This window comes from Nerophis lumbriciformis, linkage group LG26 (assembly GCF_033978685.3).
Source record: "Nerophis lumbriciformis linkage group LG26, RoL_Nlum_v2.1, whole genome shotgun sequence".
Lineage (NCBI taxonomy): Eukaryota > Metazoa > Chordata > Actinopteri > Syngnathiformes > Syngnathidae > Nerophis > Nerophis lumbriciformis.
Window position 1 is genome coordinate 36888916 of NC_084573.2, and position 16085 is coordinate 36905000.

Genomic DNA, 16085 nt, shown 5'->3' on the forward strand with positions numbered 1-16085 from the left:
AGTATAAGTCGCACCCCCGGCCAAACTACGAAAAAAAACTGCGACTTATAGTCCGAAAAATACGGTAGATACTTTTCACAGTAACGCATTGCTTTTTGGTGTAAGTAACTGAGTTACTTTTGAAATAAAGTAACTAGTTACTGGTTTTCAGTAACTAACCCAACACTGCCCACCACCGCAACGAATAGATCACAGTCCTGTGGGAAACACTCCGCAGCTCACCTCTCTGTGCGCCCTCCACTCTGCAGGTTGAACAGAAGAGACGGGACGATCTTGTCCATGTGCTGAGGGTCCCAGATGTTGGCTTGGAGCTCGTCATTCACGGTCTTCCTCACCACGCCCTGCAGACCCTTGATGCCTGCCATGCGGATACTGAAAGCCACAGACACACGCACAAATAATACATAATAATAATGGATTATACTTGTATAGCTTTTTTCCGAGACATTCAAAGTGCTTTGAAGTGAGAACCCTTTATTTTTTTTATTCACTCTACATTCACGCACTTATGGTGGTGAGCTACATTTGTAGCCACAGCTGCCCTCTGTAGACCTGCTAATTTGCGCCAACGGCCTCTTAGACCACCGCCAAACATTCATTCACATTCATACACCAGTGTGAGTGGCACTGGGAGCAAGGTGGGTGAGGTGTCTTGCCCGAGGACACAACGGGCAGTAGCAAGGATGGCGGTAGCTGGATTCGTACCAGAAGCCCTGAAGTTTCTGGATGACGGATCTATAATTGGAGCCATGCCGTCCTCAAATGTAAACATCATGAGATGTGTGGAGCAGAATATCATGAGGGATTCATGTTTCTTGCGGTGTTATAATTATCTTCAGATGGTTTTGCTTGATGTATTCTTTAGTAGTTTGACAATAGTTCAAGATTCACCGTTTATCAAGAATAGCAAAATCATTGGAGTAGTCCCAAGTGAACTCTAAAATAATTTACAGAGTGTGTACAAGCGATGGCAAAAAAATGTTTTATTTTAACTACGGATTGAGGCTATAAAGTACGTTTTATCTAGGGCTGCAGCTAACGATTATTTTTCTATCGATTAATCTATAGATTGTTTTTTTCGATTAATCGGTTAATCTATAGATTATTTTTTCGATTAATCTATAGATTATTTTTCCTTTTACCGATTTTTTTTTTTATTTAAAATGAAGAGGAAAAAATAAATGTAGGCCAGTTTTTTCAAAAGGCATGGCTTTTATTTACAAAAAAAAAAGTATGGCCACTCAGTCAACATTGACAGCAACATGACAAAATATTCTGTAACAATGTAAACATTTAAAACTTTTAACATTTAACAAAATTAAAAGTAGCTTATTTGCTTTTTAATGTGCAAATATAAAAGTAAACATCCAGTGCAAATCTTAATATTCTGGAATAGTATAAGCATTTAAAAAGTAAAAGTATTGCTTATTTTGCTTTAAAATGTGCAAAAATAAAGATAAACATCCAATACAAAAAAGTGCAAAACGGAAATATTCTGTAACAAGTGTAAACATTTCAACAAAAGTAAAAGTATTGCTTATTTGCTAAAATGTGCAAAAATAAAGCTAAACATCCAATACAAAAAAGTGTACAGTGTAAACATTTCAACAAAAGTAAAAGTATTGCTTATTTTGCTTAATAACACAACAATGATAGTATGATTAAAGTGAAAGTTAATTGTTGGTTTGTACATAGTATATGTAACTGTTAATGTTGTAAAAGGTATTTGCACAACTAATTAACGTTAGCGTTTGTGACACGTCTTGTGCCGTGGGGTTCTTTCAGGACCGACAGACTGAACGCCAGACGGCTTTGCCAGGTTTACAATCTTTTAATTTTACACAAAGTCTTTTCTCTTCCAACTCTTTTCTCTTTCTTTCCTCGCTTTTCTCCTCTTCCTCGCTCGCTCGTCGTCCCCTGTCTCTTGCGGCGTCGCTCCCGGCGCGCCCCGCCTCGCCGCTCGCTCGCCGCCGCCGCCTCTCCACAGCGTTAAAGAGGAGCGCGTCTTTGTAAACACTGAACAGGCACGCCAAACGCGCCTCTCAGAGCAAACGGTGCTTTAGTTTATGAATTTACAACGCAGATACAAATGACACATTCATGTTTTTGTGTAATAATGACAACGTATACGCACGCGGACGATTGACTTGTTGATGGTGATGGCAAGAACGCTGTCGGGGGTTTTCTTTTCAAATGTTCGTTCATAGCCGTTGTGCTGCTATGATAGGCCATTTCCGCTCGACACAGTGTGCATACAACAACATTATTAGGCCGTTTATTGAAATACTCCCACACTTTTGACGACTTTTGGCGTGCTTTTTTCCCCTCGCTCGCATCGTCTGCTTTGCGCTCCGCCATGACAGTAGTGTGACGTAAATATGCGACGCGCCGACGCACAAAAACGGCGTCGACGTATTTACGTAACCGATGACGTCGACTACGTCGACGCGTCGTTTCAGCCTTAGTTTTATCCAATAACTCAAACAAACCAACCAATATATTACTCGATAACTAAAATAATCGAGTGTGAACGCATCAAAATACAGTGGAACCTTTATTTACAAACTTAATTGATTCTTGAACAGGGATCGTATATTGCAAAAGTTCATATATTGCAGCAAATATCTCCATAAAAAAACTATGTAAACATGTATAATGGGTTCTAGCCTCCACGAGAGCTCCTGTTTTAGTAAATCTTTGTTATACTTTCAACACAATATAAAGACCCATGCTAGGGATGCAAGGATATGAAAATGTCATATTACAGTTATTGTGACCAAAATGATCACGGTTATCATTATTGTCACAGTATTGTTGAATGTGCTCAAAAAGTACTCATACACACACTGATATAGTTTGACCAAATTATTTTATTTTAAATAATCAAAATTAGAGATGCCCGATAATATCGGACTGCCGATATTATCGGCCTATAAATGCTTTAAAATGTAATATCGGAAATTATCGGTATCGGTTTCAAAAAGTCAAATTTATGACTTTTTAAAACGCCGCTGTGTACACGGACGTAGGGAGAAGTACAGAGCGCCAATAAACCTTAAAGGCACTGCCTTTGCGTGCCGGCCCAGTCACATAATATCTACGGCTTTTCACACACACACAAGTGAATGCAAGCCATACTTGGTCAATAGCCATACAGGTCAAACTGAGGGTGGCCGTATAAACAACCTTAACACTGTTACAAATATGCGCCACACTGTGAACCCACACCAAACAAGAATGACCAACACATTTCGGGAGAACATCCAACGGTATGGCGTAGTGGGTAGAGCAACCGTGCCAGAACCTGAGGGTTGCAGGTTCGCTCCCCGCCTCTTACCATCCAAAAAATCGCTGCCATTGTGTCCTTGGGCAGGACACTTCACCCTTGCCCCCGGTGCCACTCACACCGGTGAATGAATGATGAATGATAGGTGGTGGTCGGAGGGGCCGTAGGCGCAAATTGGCAGCCACGCTTCCGTCAGTCTACCCCAGGGCAGCTGTGGCTATGAAAGTAGCTTACCACCACCAGGTGTGAATGAATGATGGCTTCTCACTTCTCTGTGAAGCGCTTTGAGTGTCTAGAAAAGCGCTATATAAATCTAAGTCATTATTATTATTATTATTATCCACACCGTAACACAACATAAACACAACAGAACAAATACCCAGAACCCCTTGCAGCACTAACTCTTCTGGGACACTACAATATACACACCTCCGCTACCCCTTACCCCCAAAACCCCGCCCCTTCAACCCCGCCCACCTCAACCTCCTCATGCTCTCTCAGGGAGAGCATGTCGCAAATTCCAAGCTGCTGTTTTGAGGCATGTTAAAAAAAATAATGCACTTTGTGACTTCAATAATAAATATGGCAGTGCCATGTTGGCATTTTTTTTCCATAACTTGAGTTGATTTATTTTGGAAAACCTTGTTACATTGTTTAATGCATCCAGCGGGGCATCACAACAAAATTAGGCATAATAATGTGTTAATTCCACGACTGTATATATCGGTATCGGTTGATATCGGTATCGGTAATTAAGAGTTGGACAATATCGGAATATCGGCAAAAAAGCCATTATCGGACATCTTTATAATCAAAATAAATAGACACCCTGTTAGAAACAACCCTTATTTTGCATGTTTTGTGGTTTTTGTGCCTCACAGTGTCTTCATATTTTATCTGTTTTAATGGCTAAAGTTCCATCCATCCATCCATCTTCTTCCGCTTATCCGAGGTCGGGTCGCGGGGGCAGCAGCCTAAGCAGGGAAGCCCAGACTTCCCTCTCCCCAGCCACTTCGTCCAGCTCTTCCTGTGGGACCCCGAGGCGTTCCCAGGCCAGCCGGGAGACATAGTCTTCCCAACGTGTCCTGGGTCTTCCCCGCGGCCTCCTACCGGTCGGACGTGCCCTAAACACCTCCCGAGGGAGGCGTTCGGGTGGCATCCTGACCAGATGCCCGAACCACCTCATCTGGCTCCTCTCCATGTGGAGGAGCAGCGGCTTTACTTTGAGCTCCCCCCGGATGGCAGAGCTTCTCACCCTATCTCTAAGGGAGAGCCCCGCCACCCGGCGGAGGAAACTCATTTTGGCCGCTTGTACCCGTGATCTTGTCCTTTCGGTCATAACCCAAAGCTCATGACCATAGGTGAGGATGGGTACGTAGATCGACCGGTAAATTGAGAGCTTTGCCTTCCGGCTCAGCTCCTTCTTCACCACAACGGATCGATACAGCGTCCGCATTACTGAAGACGCCGCACCGATCCGCCTGTCGATCTCACGATCCACTCTTCCCTCACTCGTGAACAAGACTCCGAGGTACTTGAACTCCTTCACTTGGGGCAAGATCTCCTCCCCAACCCGGAGATGGCACTCCACCCTTTTCCGGGCGAGAACCATAAACTCGGACTTGGAGGTGCTGATTCTCATCCCAGTCGCTTCACACTCGGCTGCGAACCGATCCAGCGAGAGCTGAAGATCCTGGCCAGATGAAGCCATCAGGACCACATCATCTGCAAATAGCAGAGACCTAATCCTGCAGCCACCAAACCAGATCCCCTCAACGCCTTGACTGCGCCTAGAAATTCTGTCCATAAAAGTTATGAACAGAATCGGTGACAAAGGGCAGCCTTGGCGGAGTCCAACCCTCACTGGAAACGTGTCCGACTTACTACCGGCAATGCGGACCAAGCTCTGGCACTGAGCATACAGGGAGCGGACTGCCACAATCACAGTCCGAAACCCCATACTCCCTGAGCACTCCCCACAGGACTTCCCAAGGGACACGGTCGAATGCCTTCTCCAAGTCCACAAAACACATGTAGACTGGTTGGGCAAACTCCCATGCACCCTCAAGGACCCTGCCGAGAGTATAGAGCTGGTCCACAGTTCCACGACCAGGACGAAAACCACACTGTTCCTCCTGAATCCGAGGTTCGACTATCCGGCGTAGCCTCCTCTCCAGTACACCTGAATAGACCTTACCGGGAAGGCTGAGGAGTGTGATCCCACGATAGTTAGAACACACCCTCCGGTTCCCCTTCTTAAAGAGAGGAACCACCACCCCGGTCTGCCAATCCAGTGGTACCGCCCCCGATGTCCACGCGATGCTGCAGAGTCTTGTCAACCAAGACAGCCCCACAGCATCCAGAGCCTTAAGGAACTCCGGGCGGATCTCATCCACCCCCGGGGCCTTGCCACCGAGGAGCTTTTTAACTACCTCAGCAACCTCAGCCCCAGAAATAGGAGAGCCCACCACAGACTCCCCAGGCACTGCTTCCTCATAGGAAGACGTGTTGGTGGGATTGAGGAGGTCTTCGAAGTATTCCCTCCACCGATCCACAACATCCGCAGTCGAGGTCAGCAGAACACCATCCTCGCCAATGGCTAAAGTTGTAGTGTTTTAAATAATAGTTTGTACTGTAGTATTCTAAGTTTCATTTGAATGAAAATCTATTATTCTAATTATTTCTGGCGAATGGTGGCGTCCTGCTCTGTTCGGCAGTCTTTGAACACACTGTAAAAACACCTCCGCCTTGTTTTCCTCAAAGTCAAAACAACAACAACAACTATCTGAGCTGTCCTTGTATGCAGCCGCCCTGGCAACACGTGCAGACACACCGCCACTCGCCCTGTGGTACACTCACCGTTTGAAGTCACAAAACCACTTAACTTTAACGACCAGATCGCTACAAACATGTCGGTTAATCTTCTTGGAGTGCAGTGAAAGTTAACGGGTAAACGCAGTGTCGACAAGGCTGCGGATACTTCCTGAATATTTCAAGCCACACATTGCTTGTTCACTGCGTTCTTTGGACTCAATATTGTGCTGGGAAAACTACAAAAATGTTAAAAAGACAAAAATGTGCAAAAAGCAGCACTTAACACAGTAGCTAGTAGCAGCACTGCTGAGCTGAAAAACAGTGAGCATTGGAGATAGATTCGACCACCAAAGCATTTTTTAGGGACCGCAATGTCCCTTTGGGACAGAGGACCCTATTGTAATTGTAAGGTTTTATTATTACTATACCGGCCGCCTCTTTGAGCTGTAATTTGACCCCCTTAACATGCTTCAAAACTCACCAAACTGGACACACACATCAGGACTGGCGAAAATTGCCATCTAATAAAAAACCAAACCCCAAAACTCAAAATTGCGCTCTAGCGCCCCCTAGGAAAAAATACAGACAAAACGGCCTACATACCTGCCAACTTTTGAAATCAGAAAAACCTAGTAGCCAGGGTCCAGGGGCCGCAGGCCCCGGTAGGTCCAGGACAAAGTCCTGGTGGGGGGTTCAGGCTTCGCCCCCCGACGCAAAAATGATTATTAGCATTCAGACAGGTTAAAATGTTGCTAAAACCATCACTTTTCTATCAGTTACAGTGACTTTTCAAAACAAAAATATTACAGCAAAAATCATACGGGTTGATTGACATGTTTATTCTGTAAGCTAACTTCAATAGTTTGAAATTATTTTGACAGTTAATGCCAGTTATCCTGTCAACCTTTCACAAGACTTCAATTTGTTAATTAAAAGTATAAACAGTATAAACACCTTTTACAGTAAACAAATGGTAAAACAGTACTAAACAATTCCATTAAAAAAAAAATTGGTGTCATTATTAACTTTCTGTCCAAGCTTGTATAATCTACTGCCTTGTTCAATTGTAAAAAATATTCTGTGCCTAAAATTCACATTTTTATCACAACTATCATACTGTAAACATGGTAAGCTAACTTCATTAAAATTAATAGTCCTGTCAATAGCATGGAATTACAATTCAAATGTAGTTTTTTTGTAAGCCTTTCAAAAGAATTCAAAATATGAAAAATTAATGAAAATTAATTTAAGCCATCAGACACTTGAAAAGTGGCACATCACATCTCTAATGTAATCATTTGAACTTTTCAACAGAAATAGCACTGCAAAAATATTAAGGACATACTTCTGTATTTTGGTAGTTATGCTGTCAACATTTAACAAGATTTCTTCAACTTGGACTTGAAAGCATAAATAGTATAAACACTTTTAACAGTATAACAGTACTAAACAATTCCAATAGATAACATTGGTGTCATTACCTTTTTGTTTGCTCAATTATTGCCTCCGTAAATAAAACTTCGGCATTCATCACATCCAAAGAATCTGTTTGGGCGACGAAAAACGTTGAAAGTTTTCCACTTGTATCGCTAGCAACGGCATTAGACTTGTGTTTTTTTGTCCCAACGTGGTCTTTTACATCGCTAATTCCTCCGTGTCCGATCGAAAAATCTTGTCTGCACAAGGTGCAATTCGCGTAGTTTTCACCCCTTTTTTTTTTTTTGAATTAATGAAAAACCGTATTTTTTATCACTGCAACCGTAACCCGGAATAGGTTGATGAAAACCGTACGAATTACGGGAAAACCGGAGTAGTTGGCAGGTATGTTACTGCCACAATTGGTGGAAAATTTCGGGACTCACTTGGTGCGTTCATCGGGGTCTTCGTAGCCAGAGTGGCACATCTCACTGAAGCGTGACACAAAGAAGTCGTAACTGCGGTGATAGGAGGGTGTGTCCTCCTCTATGTTGGCAAACTTCACAAACTGGGAGGAGAGAAGTAAAAACATTTGTCAATTATTAATTTTTACACTTGGCCGTGAGTTGGAGGCCAAGTGAGACCAAGTGAGAGTTTATTTCATGTGATTAAACACAACTAAAACAGCACTTAATCCCCATGGTGAACATCAGATGAATTAACGTCAAAAGTGACTGCCATAACACCTAATTACCGTATTTTCCGCACTATTAGCCGCACCTAAAAACCACAAATTTACTCAAAAGCTGACAGTGCGGCTTATAACCCGGTGCGCTTTATATATGGATTAATATTAAGATTCATTTTCATAAAGTTTCGGTCTCGCAACTACGGTAAACAGCCGCCATCTTTTTTCCCCGTAGAAGAGGAAGTGCTTCTTCTTCTACGCAAGCAACCGCCAAGGTAAGCACCCGCCCCCATAGAACAGGAAGCGCTTCTTCTTCTACTGTAAGCAACCACCCGCCCGCGTAGAAGAAGAAGAAGCGCGCGGATATTACGTTTCATTTCCTTTGTGTGTTTACATCTGTAAAGACCACAAAATGGCTCCTACTAAGCGACAGGTTTCCGGTTCATGAAAAGACGCAATCTCTCCATCCGCACACGGACTACTATTTCACAGCAACTGCCTAAAGACTTTCAAGAAAAGCTGGCTACTTTCCGTGCATATTGTAAAAACAAGATAGCTGAAAAAAAAGATCCGGCCAGAGAACATTATCAACATGGACGAGGTTCCACTGACTTTTGATATTCCTGTGAACCGCACTGTGGATACAACGGGAGCACGTACGGTGAATATTCGCACCGCAGGGAATGAGAAGTCATCCTTCACTGTGGTTCTAGCTTGCCATGCTAATGGCCAGAAACTTCCACCCATGGTGATATTCAAAAGGAAGACCTTGCCAAAAGAGACCTTTCCAGCCGGCGTCATCATAAAAGCTAACTCGAAGGGATGGATGGATGAAGAAAAGATGAGCGAGTGGTTAAGGTAAGTTTACGCGAAGAGGCCGGGTGGCTTTTTTCACGCAGCTCCGTCCATGTTGATATACGACTCCATGCGCGCCCACATCACGCTGGTTTTTAATATATTATTAAAGTTTGACTGACCTATCTGACTGTTTTTTTGACATTCCTTTAGCGCAGTTAGATGCGGCTTATAACACGGGGCGGCTTATAGGTGGACAAAGTTTTGAAATATGCCGTTCATTGAAGGCGCGGCTTATAACCCAGGGCGCCTTATGGTGCGGAAAATACGGTAAGAGGGAAAGGAAGTGAGTAAAGGGGGGTTGGGGGATGAGGGCGGCAAAGCGGGGCCTCCGACTGAGCTACAAAAAGACCTTATTAAAACATCCTGACATTTAGCTTCACATCACTCTCCAACTGTTGGGAGAGGTTGGTAATTACAGTACATATGGGTGAGATTACCCAATCAGAAATATCAAATGTTTGTTTGTAGTGGTTGTAAAATAAAATCAAGTGTCCTTGAGGGATTTAAGCAAAGTGAGGCCAGGACTGGTGCTGGGAATTTACTCTGCACTGCATTACTGCAGGCATTAGTCTATCAGCTGACTCCAACCGACTGAAAAATGTAAGCATGTATAAGAAGTCAGATTATAGCATTTATGTATTTATTGAATCTCAATCTACACAAGCCTTGCCTCGAGCTTTCAGGCCATAAAAGTGAAGAGTAAAGTGTAAAAGAAACACTAACTCATGTGGTCATATGTGAAAGAGCAGACCCTCTGGACTGAGCGGCACAGTTTTAGATCGGAGATACGGAGTGTGATAAAAACAAGCTTAAATCCTGCTGTGATAAACGGTCTAATCCACTCCTTTCACCTCTCTTTGGCACAGATCTGCTTCAGATGAGCCAGTGCACATTAAAGATAAAACAAACCTTAGTACTAGCCATACATACCGCCATTATTTAAAATCAGAACATATGGCAAAATTCCTAAAATAGCTGTGTGATGCACGGCCTTGCCCTGATTACAGAATCACGAGGGTGTGCAAGAGACTGATGCCGGGAAGATTATAAATGAGATGGTGGCGTGTCTCGTCAATCTGCGTAGATGCTTTGCCAACCTGGTCCGCAGCTAACCTCATTTCCTTTATGCGTCCTCTGCTGACCCAGCGTAAGGCGCCGGGAACTGCTTCTGTCACCAGAGAACCCTCCAATCTCTAAAAGACTTCTTGTCATAATGGCCTCTCATTTTGGGAAAGTACTTCAAGCGTTGATTTAAATCATTCTATTAAATCAACTGAAATGTGCACGGTGCAGAAGTTTAGCATCCACAACTTGATTAAATTGACCTTTAATTCAGTCTAGAACAAAACAAATCAATTGAATAACACTGAAAAGACACTTTAAAGCAGGGGTGCTCATTACGTCGATCGCGAGCTACCGGTCGATCTCGGAGGGTGCGTCAGTCGATCACCAGCCAGGCATTAAAAAAATAGTCCTAAAAATGAGCGATCATAAATCTTCACTATGACGTCACTTGATTGACATTCACGGCACCCGAGGGTCTTCTGAGTTGACGCTGGCTGCTGCTATAGCTCATTGAAATTACCGACAGGAAGGCGAGAAACACTTTATTTCAACAGACTCTGGCGCCGTACCTGTCGTCAAAACTCCAAAGACCGACTGCACAGTTGAGCTAACAAAATAAGAGTCTCAGAAAGCTGGCGTGCACAAGCTAGCAAGCTACGGAGTTTGCCGACAATGTATTTCTTGTAAAGTGTATACAAAAGAGTACGGAAGCTGGACAAATAAGATGCCAAAAACCAACCACTTTCATGTGGTATTGGACAGAAAGGAGGACTTTTTTTCTCCTCCATTCGAAAATGCGAACGTTATAGCACCGCTGTCCAATTAATGCAAGTCATCAGAATCAGGTAATACACCAACTTATATTCTTGTCTTCATGAAAGAAAGGAATCTATATGTGTTAAACATGCTTGTATTATCTTTAAACACCTTTAACTTGTTAACAATATTAACTATAAGTGTTAAACATGCTTGTATTATCTTTAAACACCTTTAACTTGTTAACAATATTAACTATATGTGTTAAACATGCTTGTATTATCTTTAAACACCTTTAAGTTGTAAACAATATTAACTATATGTATTAAACATTCTTGTATTATCATTAAACACCTTTAATTTATTAACAATATTAACTATGTGTTAAACATGCTTGTATTATCATTAAACACCTTTAACTTGTTAACAATATTAGCTATATGTGTTAAACATGCTTGCATTATCTTTAACCACCTTTAACTTGTTAACAATATTAACAATATGTATTAAACATACTTGTATTATCATTAAACACCTTTAATTTTTTAACAATATTAACTATATGTGTTAAACATGCTTGCATTATCATTAAACACCTTTAACTTGTTAACAAAAACATATTTTTCATAAATAAGTAAATATAAATGATATATATGAATGAGGTAGATCCCCACGACTTGATCAATTGAAAAGTAACTCGCCTGCAGAAAAAGTGTGAGCACCCCTGCTTTAAAGGATAAAATAATCCCAACTACTCACTGAGTTGGTTCCCAGGATCTGTAGATTGGGTTTATCGGACTCGAGCAGTTTACGGACCATCTTGAGGAAGCTCTCCACAAATAAATTGATGCTCTGGCAGTGGCAGGCCATCAGCAGCTGGTCTAGGGCTTCCATGGCTATACAAACATACCTGAAAACAAGACACAGTTAACACCACAGGTACCATTTCCTCAAAGTGGCCAGGGAAATTGATTTACTCAGCTACGGATTAAATCAATAAAAGTCAGTGTTGAAATGTTGAGCAGCGTTTTCTTGTTGAACGCCACCATAAACTTTGGATTTACAGATGCCATATAGCAGGGCTATTCAACTGGCAGTGCAGGGGCCAAATCACCATACCGACCCTTAAGGTCAGTTCAAAACTTGGGAGACAAACATTTTTGCAGCAAATTCCTAAAAACACTACAATGCTCCTGTTGTATCGAGTAACTCGGACCACTGTAAACACTTTGGTAGATTCTTGCATTGACATTTTAACCTTGCTCGCAAAGATAAAACACTGGGGTCCAAACTTGTGATTTACAACCGAGGCGTTATGCAAGGCACCCCTTTAAGGCCTCTGATTTTTGGCAGCTCTACATCTTTTTCGTAATGTTATTGATGTAACTAAAGCGTTGATGTAGCTTATTTACTTCAGATTGAGTCAATAGTCATTTAAGCAACTGTAGCGGCGAACAGTGCAGGTATAGCGCGGCGCACTCCCGTCTCATTTGCTGGTGCGCGAGCCCGGTAATTAGACAGCTGTGTCTAATCAAGGAGTACAAAAGACGCCACCGCAGCGCAGAGTGGAAAAAAGTTTAGTTCCTTACCATACCTGCCAACTTTTGAAATCAGAAAAACCTAGTAGCCAGGGTCCAAGGGCCGCAGGCCCCGGTAGGTCCAGGACAAAGTCCTGGTGGGGGGTTCCTTCGCCCCCCGACGCAAAATGATTATTAGCATTCAGACAGGTTAAAATGTTGCTAAAACCATCACTTTTCTATCAGTCACAGTGACTTTTCAAAACAAAAATATTACAGCAAAAATCATATGGGTTGATTGACATGTTTATTCTGTAAGCTAACTTCAATAGTTTGAAATTATTTTGACAGTTAATGCCAGTTATCCTGTCAACCTTTCACAAGACTTCAATTTGTTAATTGAAAGTATAAACAGTATAAACACTTTTTACAGTAAACAAATGGTAAAACAGTACTAAACAATTCCATTAAAAAAAAAATTTGTGTCATTATTAACTTTCTGTCCAAGCTTGTATAATCTACTGCCTTGTTCAATTGTAAAAAATATTCTGTGCCTAAAATTCACATTTCTATCACAATTATCATACTGTAAACATGGTAAGCTAACTTCATTAAAATTAATAGTCCTGTCAATAGCATGGAATTACAATTCAAATGTAGTTTTTTTGTAAGCCATTCAAAAGAATTCAAAATATGAAAAATGAATGAAAATGAATTTAAGCCATCAGACACTTGAATCACATCTCTAATGTAATCATTTTAACTTTTCAACAAAAATAGCACTGCAAAAATATTAAGGACATACTTCTGTATTTTGGTAGTTATGCTGTCAACATTTAACAAGATTTCTTCAAATTGGACTTGAAAGCATAAATAGTATAAACACTTTTAACAGTATAACAGTACTAAACAATTCCAATAGATAACATTGGTGTCATTACCTTTTTGTGGCTAAAATCCAAATGTATTCTAGTCCATGCTCAATTATTGCCTCTGTAAATAAAACTTCGGCATTTATCACATCCAAAGAATCTGTTTGGGCGACGAAAAACGTTGAAAGTTTTCCACTTGTATCGCTAGCAACGGCATTAGACTTGTGTTTTTTTGTCCCAACGTGGTCTTTTACATCGCTAATTCCTCCGTGTCCGATCAAAAAATCTTGTCTGCACAAGGTGCAATTCGCGTAGTTTTCACCCTTTTTGGAACGGATAATTATTCCCGGATAGGCTTTTGAATATTCTTCACGGAATGACTGCAGTTTTCTTTTCGGTTTAAGACTCGTATGCGATTTTTCTCCGGCTGATTCCATGATCGTTCGCTCGTTTGGAAACAATGGCCTCGTGCTTGGCAGCGGTGCTATAAATAGGCTCGCGCATGGCATTCGGAATGGCTCGATAGGAAGTTACGGGAAGCAGTGTCGATTGTCATTGTTGTTACGCGATTTCGTGAATAAAACTTAAAAAAAAAATTTTTTTTTAATTAATGAAAAACCGTATTTTTTATCACTGCAACCGTAACCCGGAATAGGTTGATGAAAACCGTACTAATTACGGGAAAACCGGAGTAGTTGGCAGGTATGCCTTACAGAGAACCCAGAGTTGTGCCAATCGTGTATCAAGATTCAAGATTCAAGATGCTTTATTATTGTCCATTCTTTAACATGTACAAGACACATAAGAACTGAAATGAAATTTTCGGCACAGTCCTACTAAGAGCAGACATACGTTATAAGGGGACAAGACGGGACCGCCAACGGATCAGCCACTTACAGCGCTCCTTAAAAAAGGTGGGAAAAAGGTGACATTGGGAAAGGGGGAAGAGTAAAAAAAGTATCAGTCTAAGGCTGGACCCTCGGGAGGGGTCCAGACTGAGTCCAAGGAAAAAAACATCACATAGCATAGCACACATAAACATGATACATGTAATCACAACAACTCGCAACAGAGGGGGGTGGGGGCGGTGGGGGGATTTGGGGCCCTGGAGGCCGGCTGCCGCTATAAAGCGCTACTTAGTCATCCACAACCCTGAAGAGGAATTAAGCAGTGGTAAAGGTGTTGATTGGGGGAGGGGTGAGTGCGTGCATATATGCCCAATTAACTTGGGTGAGATGTTGAAATGTTTTTGTGGACTGGGGCCGATCTCAAAGTTCGACACCAGGTGTTATTGAAAAAAAGGAAGGTCAAAAGCGTCTATCGTTCGAGTCCTCGGGGGAGTTTTTCAGAACAGCCTGTTCCTGATAGCGTCAAGGCCATTCGAGGGCGTGAAATCGTAAATTAAGATGTTGTTTTCTTCGAGCAGTCAAAACAATGACATTCCTGCTCCGTGTCTGTGCTGTTCTCTCAAATTCAATTCAATTCTTCCTTCTCAGCAAGCTTCTCCATGATGAGATCCATTTTGCGATTCAAATCAGAAATCGCCACAGTCTGTGTTCTCACAGCCCGACCCAATCCTTACATTGCGATGAACAGCCGTTGGGCTCCTTGAGTGGCTGCTCTCGTCTTCCGAATTTGACGATACACCAGAGCAATGCCCAGCCCAATCAGCAGGTGCCCCGAGATCACGGTTCCAAAGAGGTAGATGTCTTCCACATCCTCGATGGAAAGGACTGAGAGGCACATGATTCTCCATTTATCCCCAGGAGTCTCTCACGTACCCTGCAGCAATGGTTCCAGGCTGAAGTTGCTCAATTTCAATCAATCAATCAATCAATGTTTATTTATATAGCCCTAAATCACAAGTGTCTCAAAGGGCTGCACAAGCCACAACGACATCCTCGGTACAAAGCCCACATAAGGGCAAGGAAAAACTCACCCCAGTTTAAAGTGTTAGATTTAACTGTGGCTGCTAGTGAGGACATAGGAAACGGGGCATTTGTCTACCAGTGGACAGCGTTTGAGATTGAGTGTTTCGCTGCTAAATTAATAATACATTTATATTGGATATGGATTTTAAATACATATCTAAAATAGGTGGTTAATTGGTTAGGTATTTATGTATTTGCATATTGGGTTTTCTGCTGCATTAATCTATTGTGTTTCTGGGGTTAAATGTATTTTATATGTATGTTGGTGCATTTATGTTGAGACAATTTATTTAAAATCTGTTTTAACTTAAAGGGGAACATTATCACAATTTCAGAAGGGTTAAAACCATTAAAAATCAGTTCCCAGTGGCTTATTTTATTTTTCGAAGTTTTTTTCAAAATTTTACCTATCACGCAATATCCCTAAAAAAAAGCTTCAATGTGCCTGATTTTAACCATCGTTATATACACCCGTCCATTTTCCTGTGACGTCACATAGTGATGCCAACTCAAACAAACATGGCGCATAGAACAGCAAGCTATAGCGACATTAGCTCGGATTCAGACTCGGATTTCAGCGGCTTAAGAGATTCAACAGATTACGCATGTATTGAAACGGATGGTTGTAGTGTGGAGGCAGGTAGCGAAAACCAAATTGAAGAAGAAACTGAAGCATTGGTACGTCCCTTCAAGTGTGGGATAAGCACAGCGAAAAAAGCAAAACACTGCTTTAATGATACTAGTAGTGTTCCTCAAGACTGCATTTTAGGTCCTTTTTTATCATTTGGGCTATTCAAAACTTGTGAGACTCACATTTTTCTAGAATATTTTAGAAAAAAAAAAAACACAAGAGTGCTGTCTTGGAGATGATCTTTGACTAGT

At 41.8% G+C, this 16085-nt stretch overlaps 1 protein-coding gene across 1 annotated transcript in view; it reads right to left on the reverse strand.

Annotated features, from left to right (window-relative positions):
• LOC133623676 (protein EFR3 homolog B) overlaps nucleotides 1-16085 on the reverse strand; it is a 119964-nt gene that overhangs the window by 50031 nt on the left and 53848 nt on the right. The window contains exons 5-7 of the mRNA XM_061986961.2: nucleotides 11643-11793; nucleotides 7963-8084; nucleotides 223-372 (exon numbers count right to left, since the gene is read on the reverse strand). Coding sequence (XP_061842945.2) covers nucleotides 223-372; nucleotides 7963-8084; nucleotides 11643-11793 — 423 coding nt within the window. The remainder of the gene's footprint in view (nucleotides 1-222; nucleotides 373-7962; nucleotides 8085-11642; nucleotides 11794-16085) is intronic.